The following is a 16,301-nucleotide window of genomic DNA, read 5'->3' on the forward strand; positions in this document are numbered from 1 at the left end:
ACATTCAGGGGTCGGCTTAGACTTGGGGCCACCCTAGATTTGAGTATATATGCTGGCTGAATCAAAGTGCTGGCAGCGCGCGGACACCAGACACTTTGAGTATAGCGCAAAGCGGCAAACACAAGAATTTAGCGTTAGATGTGCGATCCACACTGCCTGCCTAGTACGCAAGTGACACTGCGGCTCTTTCAAGCTTATGCTATTTTATATATTGAGTGTTCAATGCTAATGTATCTAAGCGGAACCTAGCATTGAATAACATGGTGGCAATCGTCAAAGCCAGCATTGCCTACGTCACATTTATCAAGTTGTCACCATCTATCATGATGTACCAAGTGCACTGTTTGGCCAAATTGTTTCTAACTAATTCTCATATTTGCTTTACATTCTTGTCATGATGCTTAGTAAACAAAGTATTAGTAACAGCTGGGTGCTGTGTCTGAGATTTGTTCTAAATCATTTAACGCTCTAGGGTCGAATTATTTGAGGGTCGAATTATTTTGAAAAAAACTTTTCCAGATGGTCAAATTGCTTTATTGCGGATCTTGAATGCGCAAGATCTATAAAGTCGGGAATAAATAGTAAAAAAAAAATAGGAACAGTATTTTGGTGTCGGCATCACTCAGAACTGCAAAATGTTCAATAGTATTTCAGAGTGTGGTACTCCTTGAAACACGGGTCCCCGCACAGCGCCTTATCGCAGTCTGCACACCTAAAATGCGTGTATGTTCTTCTCTTGGAGCGACGAGTTGTGTTGGCGCACACATGACATCTCTGCGTGCGTGTGGCTGCCTTGGTCAGCGGTCTGAGGCACCCTCTCGCGTAAGCGCGTTGTCACAGAGAGCGAGAATACCTCTTGAGCGGCGGTGATAAACAAGCTAAGAGCAGCGCCAATCAAGATAGAAATGAACTTCCACTGCCCCTGCGATAGCGTGACAACAAAGAGAAAAATCACGTTTCGCGCGGCTCCGTTGCGATCACGCGGAGGAACCGAAACCGCGTTGCCGCAGAGAGCGAGAATACCTAGTGAGCGGCGGTGATAAAAGGGCTAAGAGCAACGCCAATCAAGATAGAAATCAACTTCCTCCGCCTCTGCAAGAGAGTGCCGACAAAAAGAAAAATGACGTTTCGCGCGCCTCCGTTGTGATCACGCGGCGAAACCGAAACCGCAAAAGGGGTGTTGCTGCAGTCTGCACGACGCGCTGAAGCTAGAAATCAGTTTTAAACGCTTCTTATAAGTCCTAAAAGGTGGCAGCACCTCCCAGTGAGCACGATCGTCATTATGGCGCGAAATTTCAAACAGAAGGTCGAAACCGTACCCCTATGGCAAAGACCTTGCGGAACAGAAAACCGCCGCCGTACATGTACGGTAAAAACCTTCAAAGGGTTAATGAGAAAAGTTGCACCAGCTGTACATTGCCTCCTAGATTTGTTGCTGCACACCACATTGCTCTATCTCAGAGGCCATATATTACGAATTTTTTAAGTAGTTCTGTTTTGATGGCACAACATAAATTTTAAAATTTATGATGTGAACAGTAGTCGCCTCATTCGTGCTGTGTGGAATACAGTAGCACCTCGTTCATAGGCTTTGGAAAAAAACTCAAGAAAAGCATACTAAGCCAAAAAAAAGAATGCTATCTGAAGTGACTAAAAATTAGACAGAAACAAATGTAGTTGACATCTATAATATGAAGTGTTGTGTGAATCGTTGCGCATGAGACACGAGAGAGGCCGACGTGCGTCAAGCTGGTGGGGCTTCGGCTGCCCGACACACGTCTTGTTTTCCTATCGTCTAGTGCTTTAAGATGGCGATGGGAAACCAAATTGAAATCGAGCTGGTGGGTGACACCGGATGCTGCCGAAAGAAAACGTGTGACGCTCACATCGCGCCGCCTGCAGCAGTGAACGGCGGCACATTTGGATGATCACCTACTTAAAAAGCGCAGTATGCTACCAACAGCACTAGGCCTCATGCGCTGTAAAACCGATAGGTGAAAATGCTTATTACAATAGGTACAATAGGTCTGGCGGTGATAGCTGTGAATGCAGCGGATGACGACTTGGGAGGAAATTTGCTGGTAACCGAATAAGAAACTGAGTGCGCGACGGCGTTTTCACGTGAGACAGGTGAGCGAGTATTGCATGGAAACTGATGCGGCTACTACTCTCAATCATGCGCACCTCACATCCTTTAACACGAAAGTGTTAAGGGCCCCATATTGCAGCAAGTCCGGCATCCAGCGTCAAGTCTTTTCGTGAAAAATCATTCCAAACCACACATACTCCACCATGCAGGACCTCCATGTAGCACCGAGAAGTTACTGAACTAATTGAATTTCCCAAAGTAAAATGCGTAAGTAAAGTACAACTTGCATTCAACCTACAGACATGATAGCGCCAAATTGTAATTTGAATATACAAGAAAACATTCTTCAGTTACGCGGAAACTCAAACACAAATCCCTTTTCCAGCATTTTTACCTTTCACGGAGTGGTGAGCCTGGTTCCTTGCAACATCTCCAGATAGCACTCGCCTCCGTGCATCGCAGCCCACACAAGAGGCTGCGTTTCTACCGGAAAGCTCGCCTTCATACATGGCGTTCGCCGCCAGAGTTTCCCGGTAAACATTACGTTTACATAAGCTGCAGTTGCCAGGAAGCGTGAGAAGCAGTCAGGGATCTTTGAATGCTATCGCGCCTATTAACCCTTTGAGGGTCAATGAAGTAAATATACGGCGCCGCAAACAAGTCCAAAAATGGTCATGTCGTATATTTACGGCACTGTCTGTACGTTTAAAACGCACGCCAATTCCCTAACTTTTTCTTTTCTGACATGTGCTGCCACTATGTGGGAATATAGGGAATTAATTTTCGCACGCCTCCCTCTCTCGGTTTTCGTTGCATGGTCTGTTTTAGCACTAGTTCGCTCCCGCACGTCTACTATATACTACTGCTCGCACATTGGCGCGCATGCGGTTGGGTGGCGGTTTGGGTTTTGTTTTCGCGGGCGGTTTCGGCTTCTTGCGCTTGCAAAACTGATGGCTATCTCGTTACTAATCGCTCAAAGGGCGACCGTTTGTTTCTCGCTCGTTTAGTGCTCATGGAGGTGCGCATAGAAAGGATGCCGCCGTGCATGCATTTCCGTTGCTTTTCTTTTTTCTTTCTTTAGACTCGCAAGAACTAATTGCCTCTGGTTGGCGATAAGATGAAGATCAACGGAACTTTGTCATATGTTTTGCTTTTTTGACGAGCAAACAACCGCAATTTTCTTGAGTGCGCGCACCTACGCAGTTCGATTAGGCTATGGATGTACATATTAGTGTAAGAGCAGGAACATTCGAGTCTTGCGAAATGTTCTTGTGTGCGCATTTTCAAAGCCTTGAACTATAACAATGCATCAAATTTTTTATTCTTATAAGTTTATTTCCTTTTTTATTGCTGTTATTAATGAAGAGTACATATATACCGACGCAATATATTTTTTCTTGCTTTACGGTCACCTTAAAAAAATTACGGTAAATTTTTTTCGAAATAAGTCCCTAAGAAGAATTGGAGTCTGCAATAAAAAAATCGACCCTGGGCAGTCGCATATGGCAAAACAAATAGACCCTCAAAGGGTTAAAGGTGAAGCTTAAGCATCCTCCAAATTTTTCTTGGCGTCTATCACCCGGAAAATGTATACGATCTCAGACATAAGCAGGGAACGGCAGCGTGTCTAGGTTATCGCCTATTGAAGACGTACAGTACACTTCTAACGGCACTACGTGCTCTCAAACAGATATGTGAAGATGCTTATCGCAATAAGGTTGGCGGTGATAGCTGCGAGTGCCGCGTGCGACGACCCGGGAGGAGATTTGCTGGTACCAGAATAAGAAACCGAGTGCACTCCAGCGTTTTCACGTGAGATAGATGGGCGAATATTGCGTGGACACTGATGCGGCAGGCAGCTGCTGTTCTTGTTTATGTGGGATCTAGCGGTCGGAAAACATATCATATGATCGCGTGATTTTTTTAATTTCTTTTTTTTTGGGGGGGGGGGGGGGGGGGGACGTATGAATCAGTAAAATATAAGCATAACTCTGGGATGTATTCTCGGACTATTACTTTCGGAGATACTATTGCCTTAGCGCGACATAGTGCTCAACCAGCCAATCAGCGCACAAATGATGGCCGAGGCAATAGTATCACCGACAGTGATCGTCCCAGAATATTGGCGTTCTATTGGCGTCCCATTTTGGCGTTCTTGACTGTGAACGTTGGCACCGGGAAATCGTACATAGCGGGATTGTATGAACAAGGTTTTAATGTATACGGATACAGCATAGGATTAGGTTTGTATTTGGTGTACACTTGGTTTACTTGCACATTGCGAACTTTTACATCTAGGTGGTGTCGCAACTGTTTGTGTTTGCGTTAGTGTTCCATTCAGTTTCCCTATTCTAGAAGACTAGTTTGCACCATGCTCTGTAGCATACTATAGTATAATTGGATTATTGACCAATGCTAATGCAATCATTTTACACTATACTTAAACTACCTACAAGCACCACAATACCCTTCCCCCCAACTTCCAGTGTTCTTATATGAAACTTTATAGTGGAGGGGGCAGCATCCCTCCAACATTTTTCACTACGCTCCATTATTTAAACATTACGTGTATTTCACGATGCTTACTATACCCAAAATTTAGTTTGTGACCATTGGTTCAATCGTAGATGCCATGACCTGCTACACTCAATGACACAAATTTGCAACATGCAGACTTCATAAATCGCACCGTTGAACTGGGCTTATTTCTGATGTCAGAAATGCTTTGCCTACTGCTTAAATCTATGTCGCAGCAATGTGCACGATTTCAGCTTCATTCACAGTGATATGCAACGTGATTTCAACTGCCTCTGTGATTCTTTTACATTGGACAGACTCAATTAACGAAGTAGCAAGGTGTTCGATTACATCAGAGCCACGAAAAGACAACCAATAGGGAAAAAAAAAATCCAGCAACATGCGAATGCTACCACCAAAAGGAGCAAAGCCAACAAGGTCATGAAGAGAGAATGTAATTAGGAAACCATGCGGGATGAAAGCAGTGCAGCAACCAAAGAGTCACAAATCAGCAGAAACAAAGAAGGAAAAACCCAACTCCAAAAGCTAAACATTTATTCCAAGCAACAAGGCTAAAGCGAAGGTGCAGCAGCAGCAACAGAGCAGGAGGTTGTGCCAAGATGCAAAAGATTTCGAAGACTGGACGACGGACACCGTACCCTTTCCAGATCCTGCCGCAGATGGACAAACATTTTGACACGTGAGTAAAGGCTGTTCTCTTCTAGCTTATCCAAGCCATCCGTCTCTTCCTTCAATGGCATCAGCAAAGGCTTGTCATGGTTTGCCTGTTAGGAGTACAATGAAACACAATCAGTTGAGCAAGTTACTGCGAAATGACCCTCGCATGTGAGGCATGCAGAGAGCATGCCTCACATTCACTTTCAGGGCTGTTTCACTGGGACAACAGGTGTCTTATAAATGGCTTGACAAAGCAGCATGCGCTGAGAGTGATACAGTTAAACCACAATAGTATAACAAAGTAGGTAAAGTTAGCAATTTGCTTCATTATATTGAAACTTCGTTGTATTGAAATTCAACCTTTTATGCAAATAAGTACAGTCACTGATCAATTTCTCTTGCACGGAAACGTGCCGCAGAATTTTCCGAATCATCGGGCAATCGAAAAAAGAAAATTTGAATGAGAAAACAAGTCATTTTGAGGAATTTGGGAATTGGTGACAAATGATACGGTTTTATGCCACGTCGATGATACCTTCACATAGGTGGTACGAATTAAGCGAAGACAGCCACGCTTTGGCATGCACTCTGCCCCCGCAGCTGATAGCGTCGCCCGGCAGCGGCGAGCAAAGCCTTTGTCTGCCTCTCGTTCCATCCGGTCACTGAAAGTCGAGATTACACAACCTTCAATACTAAACGCACGGGAAGACAGCTTGCACGACGCCACGCCGTCTTGGCATGCCCACTCTTTGCACACGTGGCAGATAACCTCTAAAGCAGGGTGCGCGGCTGCATATGAACTCAGCCGCGATTAAAGCCAACTATGCGTGCTATGCTATGCACTATGCGTGCGACAGTGGAACGAGATTTGCAACGCCGCGGACAGCCAGATGCACAATAGGAAAACGTGGAACTTGCTTAACCCTTTGAAGGTCGAATTATTTTGGAAAACTTTCCCAGGTGGTCAAATTACTTTATTGCCGATCTTGAATGTACAAAATGTATAAAGTCGGGAATAAATAGTAAAGAAAAGATTAGGAACAGTATTTTGATGTCGGCATCACTCAGAACTGCAAAATGTTCAATAGTATTTCAGAGTGTGGTACTCCTTCAAACATGGGTCTACGCACAGCGCCTTATCGCAGTCTGCACACCTAAAATGCGTGCCTGTTCTCCTCTTAGAGCGACGAGTTGTGTTGGTGCACACATGACACCTTCTCTGCGTGCGGCTGCCTTGGGCACAGGTCTGAGGCACCCTCTCGTGTAAGGGCGTTGCCGCAGAGAGCGAGAATACCGCATGAGCGGCGGTGATAAACAAGCTAAGAGCAGCGCCAATCAAGATAAAAATCAACTTCCGCCGCCCCTGTAAGAGCATGCCGACAAAGAGAAAAATCATGTTTCATGCACCTCTGTTGCAATCACGCGGCGGGACTGAAACCGCGTTGCCGCTGAGAGCAATACCTCGCGAGCGGCAGTGATAAACAAGCTAATAGCAGCACCAATCAAGATAGAAATCAACTTCTACCGCCTCTGCAATAGAGTGCCGACAAAAGAAAAATGACATTTCGCGCGCCTCCGTTGCGATCACGCGGCAAAACCGAAACCGCAAAAGGGGTGTTGCCGCAGTCTGCACGACGCGCTGAAGCTAGAAATCAGTTCTGCTTATCTCCCCAAGAAGGTAGCACAAATTTCAAACGCTTCTTGTAAGTCCTAAGAGGTGGCAGCACCTCGCAGTTAGCACGCATCTTCATTATGACACGAAATTTCAAACGGAGGGTCGAAACCGTACCCGTACGGCAAAGACCTTGCAGGACAAAAAACTGCCGCTGTACATGTACGGCAAAAACATTCAAAGGGTTAAAGCGAGTGTCATATTGAACGTATTGCATTGCCATAACATTGTGAACAAAAATGGAGTCAAAGTGTGAAAGGCAGCAGGGTACTGCAGTGCCGTAACCGTAAGAGCCGTCCCAAGCATGGAAAATATGACAGATTCGAACAAAAAACCAGTTTTGACTTCGGTCAATTTATCTATGGATTAAATCAAGACGTAAAGGTACAGGTTGCCAATCTAATGCTAAAAAGCACAGGATTTAGAATATCAGTTTTAAAGGGGTCAATTCTGCCCTTATTCGAATGTGACACGAGGGTAGAATTCAAGCAATGAAATTCATGAATAAAACTTGTGTTAATATCAAATGCAGTCAAATCTCGATATAACGAATCACACAGGACCACCAAAAATCATGTTATTCTAAAAGGTCATCATAGTGAAGGCCCCAAAATTAACTATTCCGCCCATCAACGCATCAGTTCATAAGTTGTCACCATTTGAGCTATCCACGAAAACATCGCTGTTGGCTCTCGGCCCGCACTGTTACTACTTTTCATAGATTCCGCCACCACGCACGACCAAAGCACCGTATACAGTGAAACCTCGTTAAACCGTAGTCGGCCGGAGCTTGGAAAAAGTACGTACTAAACGGTAGTGCTGTTTAACCGAAATAGCATGAGATCGCCCACTTACCTGTCAAAAACGGAACTCAGAGAGAGTGCGATGAAAGGGGAAAAAACATGCAGTATTTATTCATTTCGCGCGATATAAGTGTTATTTTCGTTTGATGCCGCGGCGGCCTAGCACGACGACAGCAGCCTCAAACTTACTCAAGCTGCGTGCCAGCTTCTCAGCCAGCCCCCCTCCTCTCGGCAAACACTCGCACGGCAGATTCCTCGTTGGCGTTACGTATTCTCCGTGCACGCGCGCACTAGTGCTGCATAAGTCCCGGGGCGCCTTTTTCATTGCCAGGTGCCGGAGTTCAGAAACTTTTCGTTTGGAATAGTTACGTTATCGCGCCCCTGTTCTCGTTGCGACGATTGCATTCACGAGGCTGACGTAACGCGCAGCTTCTGCCACTGTCGGGCCTGAATCACCCGTGCTGTCGCTTTCCGTGTCGTCCTCATCACTGTCGCTAGTCGACACTTCGGCAACAACAGAGGCAACGATGGCGAAAAGTCGAACCTCGTAGCCGACATCTCTTCGCGGTCGCAGCAGCGCTGCCGAGCAACTTCGCATTCCAAATGCCACACACTGTAGTCAACAGCAGATCCATGTCGCGAGCCAGCGCCGACTTCTTCGTGTTACGTTCGATAGCACGGATGATGTCTAATTTTTCTTCTATGCTGAGCACCCGGCGTCTTTTTTTATCCGAGCTTCGGCATGACGCGAGTCCTCGCTTGCACGACGCCATAACGCTCTCTCGCTCTCTGGCACGGCGTCGAAATGATGTTGATGTTGATGCGGCTTCACGTGCAAAGGCACAGGGCGCTTGGAGGCCGTAGTACCGATCTCTGAGGCTTGTTGTTCTGCCGGACCGCCCGGTGGAGACGACGCACCACCGTGTTTGCGTGACGAAAAGTGGAAACGCTACGTTTTAACCGATGCGTACGCAATAAGCTGGTACGGTTTATGCGGATACAAAATACATTATGTTCAATGGCCGCTGAGTCGGGGAATTGACTTTACTACTTTTAAACCGAAACTACTGTTTAAGCGGGTACGGTTTAACGAGGTTTTACTGTAGTAAGAATGATGTACGCAAAGTAGAAGCTGACGCTGAGAAAACTACTGACAAAAAGGAAGTTCCATGTCACCTCCAAAGAGCAATGTTTCTTGTTTGTTTGTTTTTCACCGTCCTTGCCGTGGACACCTCAATTGTCTCACTCGAGGCGGACACGTGAACTATTTCAAAGCGCAAGCGTGCGTAAACGACACCATCCGGAGGGTGCAACCGTGTGGCATCCCCGCGAGTACGAAGGTTACATTTCTCCACGCACGTAGCTGGTAGGGCCACAGAAATAAGCGCGAAAGAAAAAGGCATGCGCAGCAAGAAGGGTGAAAAATGGAAGAGATGCGTCTCCGTTGTTAGGTGAAACTTGCCTGTGCGGAGCAGACGCTCGCAAAACCCAATTGTCGTCGCCTCAACAATAGATGAAAAAAATTATCTCCCGTGTTTTTTATTGAATGCCATCTCAGGTTTTCCAAACCCGTCTACTATGGCATCCACCTTCTGTGCCTTGTCATCTGCTAGCCTACTGTTTTGACTGCTGTTAAGGATACACGTAAATCTAAGAATCCCCAGATTTCGCAATATTAGTAGTACTGAGGCATTGTTAACATGACACAGAAACTGAATAATGAACGTTATTCTGAAGTTTGTGGTACTGAAATATTTGTACGTTGAAACCATAAGCCAGTAGGGGATTTCTGGAAAGTTCATTAATCTGAAAAGTTTGTTAATGTGATGTTCGTAGTAACAAGGTTTCACTGTAAATAAGGTAGTCTTGTCCCACAGTGCATAATGTAAAGACTGAGAGAAAACCATGTGTGGCACACCACATGGAACAAGACAGCTGTCAAAAACAGTGCCGAAAAAGGTAAGTGGCCATCAATTCAATCCAAAGCATGCCAGCTGTTCATAGCAGGGCACTCATAAAGGGCACCAAGAAGAATCAAAGAGAGGACAGGAGACATACTTTGCGCTTCAGCTTCCAGAAATTGAAGACGAAGTCGACAACTACAGGGTCTGTGGACATGGCTTCGGCAGTCTCCTTCAGGCTCACATGCTTGTAGAACTCAGCCTCAATAGCCTGAATCCTGAAAAGAAGAAACAGGAGCAGCGAAGACACATTTATTATACACCATGTAGGTGAAGCACTGAGGAAATTGCACTACCATATTTATTCAAATATAAGTCGACCTATCTTTTTTTCAGAAACGTTACCCAAAATGAGCTATGAACCTATATTCTTGACTAGAGAATCAACCTATATTCTTGAACAAAGCTGGTAATAGTACCGAACTAAGGGAGTTCCTTTGTTGCACACGCCATAAAGCCAGTCAGGAGATTATCGAGACTGGCTTTAAGAAATGCTGCATATGCAACACACTCAACGGCACCAAGGGACGTCGTCGTTTGGGCTGCCGAAAATGCCTGCGAAGCATCTAACGAGGATGCAGCTTGTTGCATCGACTATCGAGGTTTAGCAGCAGAGATTACAGCAAGTATAGGTGTGTCATGTTCAAAGCTTTCCACTTTTCTGAGAAGGTATGGGTCAAATATTCAAATCATTACTTTTTGTTTCTCATGAGTTCAATATATGTAGGGGTCGACCGATATTCGTGTTCGACCGACATTCGTGTTCGACCTATATTCGAGCAAGTATGGTGTGTTCATGAAGCGATCATTGCTTATTGCAGCATTTGAAGACTGTGTACTGTCAGGGTCATTGGCAACCTTTAATGAAAGAGTAATGGCTTCCCCTAGGCCTGGGCAATCGATAGACATTTATCCAGCTTAATCAACAATATGTGTTATGAAGTTTCAAGTTGATTAGTAGAAACAGTCCAAATGAGGCAAGTAAGCCTTTGTCAGCATGACTTTAGTTCTTGCATTCAAAATGCAGCACAGAAAGCACCGAGCCTGATGTGATAGCACAAAAAGACACACCCAACAGCTGTGGGATAAATCCTACCTTTGCCACAAGCTTTTGACAGTCTGATAAATGACTTACTCTGCCTGGTTTCTTTTCCTGGCTATTGTACTAATGTAAAGACAGTCCACTTTTGAAACAAATGTATGGCTGTGTGGCTTGTGCATTAAAAGTGCTCCATCTGTGGTTGCCAATGGAAACAATACAGTGAGAGGTGGGGTCTCGAGATGGAAGCGCCAGCAGCTGCACAGCCAGAGATGCTTACAGGTTAGCCACCAAAGGAACAGTAGAAGCTGTGTGCTAGTCAATTGCTTGAATTACATGGCATATATGCAGCACTAAAGATGGAAGACAATGTGAAATAAACACTACGGGTGTTGGACATCACGTGGTTTGCTTTAACAAAATCTGGCAGCGCAGTGCAAGAACACTGCTTGGAGCAATACAGCTGGTGGAGTGCCCATTCATACAGAAATAATCAGAAACTGAGGGTACCCAGACATTTCTATTTATTTGATGTAGACAATATTTATTCCCTTCTAGTTCAATAATATATGCCTACAAGAAATGAATACCTCCATAACAGACCAAGAAATAAATATTTAATGAACATCTAGTCATTCGGCTCAAAATTTTAATTGAAGACACCTTGCCCTACTTTTCACTGCACATTTCTCTCAGCTCTGTAAGCACGTAGATGCAGGAAGTCATACTTGGCCAGTCGGGCGCTCTCCTTCTCTTCGTTGCTGACCTCAGCATCACGTTGGTGGTGGCCTTCCCGGGAAATGGGGCTTGCCTTCTTGTCCGAGTCATCCGACGACGCCTCCTTTCGGTGCACCTCTTTCTTCTTGCTGTGCTTGGGGCAGTACGACTGCGGCAGAACAAGAGGGGCACATAACTGAGGAACTTGCCAAGTCGGTGAGATTTCCATAGAGACAATGGGGCCAGTGTATAGAAAATGTTTTCTTACAAATACTAGAGGGTTTTGATTATTATTCAATTATAATCTAAATTTAAATATGATAGGCACCGTCTGAATAACTTATTAGGGTAAATCAGAAAGTCTTTGCCCCTATTTTTTATTATCCAAAATAAGGTACAAACAAGTAATTACAAATATACGTACTACAGTGCAGTCCACTTATAACGATATTAAGAAGAAAGAAAAATCTGATCGTTATAGCCGATCATCGCTATATCTGGACTGCCATAAAGAAAGCAGCCGAACGTACCTTTGTAGCTCCGTAACTAAATTTGCCACTTGCGCTAAAAGATAGACATTGTATAAAGTAGGCTGTGAGAAATGAAACATTTATTTATACCTCTAAACAGCACATCAAGCGTTAGATGCACTGAAATAGTCAGAAATGCAGACTTGCTTTCGTGGGAGTTTCAGGTTCACAACTGCGGTGTCCAGATGCTGCGCGAACACTAGCAGCAATAATTTAGCGCGCATAAAATCAATGAGTGACTCGATCAACGACAGTGCACTTCACGTTAACATCAGGGTCGGGCCAAAGACAGATCATTGTCAATCTTGTCGCCCACGCCGCACAATGCTGCTATCTGTAGCAACAATGATCACTCTATCGGAGATCTCTTCACATAACGAGGCAGCACTATTTGCACTCAGGAACTATTCCATCGTCAGCAGCGACGTGCTCCCAGAGCTCGGTAATGTCAGCGGCTTCCACCGTATTGGTTTCACTGTCACGGGGAGCGGGGGAGAGGGCGTTACGTTCCAGCACACAAAGCCCGCCTTTTCCGTTGATCAGCATGACCCCTGGTTGTAGCTGTCATGATTGCAGCACCCCTGCGCGAGCCCGTAAAATTGGCAGCTTCATCTCAAGCGATACAACCCTGAGTTTTTTCAGCGCTGTCTTCTATCAACTGGGCTATCCTCTGCTTCTTCTGTGGTGCATTTACGCACTAGGTGAGAAGGGGCAAATGGCAAGCGGCGCTTTGCTCCTCACCTTTTCCCCCTCTCCTCACGTGTATCTCGATTGTGGGTGGTGATGATGATGATGATGTAATGCGGCTTCACCCTTTGCAACGGGCAGGCATGTCAATTGCACACCCTAACCACGAAAATAACTAAATAAAAGAATAAAGAACAACACAAAGAACAAAACCTAAATAAACAGGACAGCAAAATACATGACCCGCAAGTACGGGGGGAGGGAAACAAAGGGCCACAGTGGTGCACACAACCATCAACACTTGAGCGTTGCTCCTCGCCAACACTCAAGGCACCACTTGGTGCCTTGTAACGTTCTCAATGTAATGTTCTCAACGTAACGTTCTCCACTCTTCATGTAAATATTGTAAATAAACCCAGTACTCCTTGTTCTCGATGAGAACGCATTCCTCCCTTCAACAATGTCTTTAGTGTGGATGAGTCGGATGACGGCATGGGCCAGCTACCCATTTTTAAAATGTCCCGACCCCAACTCTTACACTGGACACTAAGCATATGGCATGACCGGTCGCTCCACAGAGGCAACAGTCATCATAGGCAATGCCACAAAAATAGTTTAGCAGAACGACAAGCAAATGAGCAGCAACAAGATGTCAAGTCACGCTGAAAGGCAGCCACCCCTGCTTCCGCAAGAAGGCTCGAGCAGCCAAGCAAAACAGGGGAGGGTTCGAACGAACACTAAACGGGAATGGTAACTGCGCTGATGAAACCGACTAAACTGCAGAAACTCTGACAGCATTGAACTTGCTTGCTTCTCACAACACAGCCCACTGTGTGCCTTGCTCGACATTGGCCGCAAGAGGGAAAAGGATTGCCCACACGGCATGCACCACACTTGCATGTTCCTGGATGCTTTGTGCTTTGCAGCGATCCTTCCCCCACTTCCCTTCCAAGCTTGCTTAATGACAAGCAGAGGTAATACATGGAAAGGGGGGGTAGTATTTTGGCACTGGTGCTCTGCAAAAGACTCAAATAGGAGTGGAGGCACGCATTCGTGAAGGGGGAAATTGTAGTTGCAGCACATATCCATGTATTCTCGTGCTTGACCTTTATTTTATGCGCTCGTATGATGTACCCGGTATCATATCACCTTCTCCATCACGAATTTAACTGTTTTCCACTTTGTGTTTAGGTCAGCAAAATAAACAGGACTCATTCAGACTCTCTCACGAAATTTTTTTTTTTTCTCAGGGCTCACTCAGACTCAAACTCGCCAAACTTTTATTCAGCCGAGGTCACTTAATCTTAGACTCGCCAAAATGCAACTCAGCTGCGTGGTTGTCGTGTTCATGTGCAAGAGCAGTGTAGCAATATTAAGAGGTTTCTTTCTTGTTTTCATGGAAGCAAATCACCCGACAGTGATGTTAAATTTGTAGAAATCTGAAATGCTACTTAAGGTGTCAACATGTTATCAAAGCTAAATTTTTCTGAGTGCACGCCAGAGCCGTTAAAGGGACCCTGAAACGATTTTGACGATTTTCTACAAACGTACTGGGTCGTTAGAGTAGGTCCTTCTGATCATTAATTGACACATCTAAGTGCTCCGCGTAAAGCGTGTAATTTATTATAAGGTTTTAAAAATGCACATCGCTGCCGATCGGAGCACGCTGCTCGGTGGAATTTTAAGCCGCCCCTACCCATATGACGAAAATCACCCATATGACGTCAGTGGGGCGAGCTATCCGATTGGCTGACCAGGGCGCATGATCAATAATTTTTCCAACTTTATGGTAAACAAATGATCTTCGTAATAGTTGGAATGTTAGTTCATTTGTTTTTATAAACAGAAAGTAACATAAAGAGAATGCACAAGAACGACTTTTCAATACAATTAAGCACTTCCGGCACACAGCAAGTGTCGTCTGCTTGTGTTACAACGTACTCCATTTTGACGAGAGCTCCGCGGTCAGAGTCGGCCTCAGTCTTTTCGCGAGCACTACGATTCGACTTTGTTGCTTTGTGGACTGCAAACGTAGCGACTGGCAATATGTCAAGCTGCGACATCGTGTCCCTCTGCAAGGCAGCATACGAGCGAGCTGGCTGCTGCGCATTGGACTGCCGCTATCCGATCGGCGCCAGGGTTTGCGCGTTTGTGGCCGTCACTTTACACCGGAAAATCGGAAACGGAATAGCCGGAAACGGAATAGCGTTTCGCGAGTCCGGTATTAGGGCAAATGCAAGCGCAAGGGGACAGGGTCTGGCCGCTTGACTGTGCCGTAACGGGATGAGCCATGGGATGAGCAGAATTGCAAATGCGAATGGTCTGCACGGTGCAGCCACCTGGTGGCACAGAGCTCAACCATACACAGTAGCAGTAACGAAGTGTATTCTTTTTTGGCTGCTGGTGTGTATTTTTCGCAGGAGTGTAATCATCAACACTTTGTTTTTATAAATGTTTAAAATGTTTTACACTTGGTTAGAGCAATATTAGCGATTTGTTTGGCTGGTTAAGCACTGCGCCAACAAGTGGCTGGACCGTGCAGACCGATCAGGCCGCACGTACGTCTACGCTAAAGTTCCTTCATCAGCTTGAGTTTATGCCTCCAGTCGTTTGCCGAAATGACCAGCTTGCCTGTGGTTACCGGAATACCAGACAGGTTCGGTGCTACGACATAATGCTCGCAACGCACGCTGCTTCGATAGCTCTCGCTTGGGGTCGACGGCCAAGCGGCTAGCGGAGAGGTTTCACGCGGGCGGGGGCGGGCTCCAAAACAACCGGAAGTGGACGATGTGACGTCGCATCGTGACGCGAAACCAGTGAAGGCGGAGCTTAGCCCCGATCGCTCGGCGAACGAGTTGAGGAGGAAAAGCATGACTAGGGAGGAGGGTAACTTCTAATCGCTTGAAGCTCCATTAATACGTAACGCTTCACTTAAATTGTGGTGTGAATGTTCTACTTAAGCTGTACCCTACGCGTCTACAAAATTTGTCCGAACCGTTTCAGGGGCCCTTTAAGGCTCAGAAACTAATGCTGCTTTTGTCAAGCATGAGGTCACATCTTCAATTTATGCAACAGTAGTTGCATATTGGCAGTGGGCAAAGTGAAAAAACTTTAGTGTTAATTAATACACTTCACTGGTAGTTAAACACGCCTACATTTTTGCACTGAAAAGGCAAAGTGAACACAGTTAAATAACGAAGTAGGTAAAACCTGCAGTTTGCTTCGTTATATCAAAATTTTGTCGCATTGAAATTCGACCTTTTATGCAAATAAGTACAGTCGCTGACCAATTTTTCTTACCCAGAAAGAAGCTGCAGAATTTTCCAAATTATCGGGCAATCAAAAAAAGCTATGAGAAAACAATTCATTTTGATGAACTTGGGAGTCGGCCACAAATGATATGGTTTCGTGCTAGTCCACAATATCTTCATATCCGCGGCACAAATAAAGTGAAGCCAGCCACGCTTTCGCGTGCATTCTGCCTCTGCAGCTGATAGCATCGAGGCTATCATGAAAAGCACCGGCAGCCTCTGCCTCTCACTCCGTCGGGTCACTGAAATTCAAGATTATGCAACCTCCAATACTAAACGGTGGGCAGACAGCTTACA

General features: G+C 45.5%; 1 protein-coding gene across 1 annotated transcript in view; it reads right to left on the bottom strand.

Annotated features, from left to right (window-relative positions):
• Positions 1-16,301, bottom strand: part of rno (PHD finger protein rhinoceros) — an 80,572-nt gene that overhangs the window by 16,169 nt on the left and 48,102 nt on the right. The window contains exons 14-16 of the mRNA XM_050182829.3: positions 11,488-11,645; positions 9,818-9,938; positions 5,266-5,391 (exon numbers count right to left, since the gene is read on the bottom strand). Of these exons, the coding sequence (XP_050038786.2) occupies positions 5,266-5,391; positions 9,818-9,938; positions 11,488-11,645 (405 nt within the window). The remainder of the gene's footprint in view (positions 1-5,265; positions 5,392-9,817; positions 9,939-11,487; positions 11,646-16,301) is intronic.

This window comes from Dermacentor andersoni, chromosome 4, assembly GCF_023375885.2.
Source record: "Dermacentor andersoni chromosome 4, qqDerAnde1_hic_scaffold, whole genome shotgun sequence".
NCBI classification, from domain to species: domain Eukaryota; kingdom Metazoa; phylum Arthropoda; class Arachnida; order Ixodida; family Ixodidae; genus Dermacentor; species Dermacentor andersoni.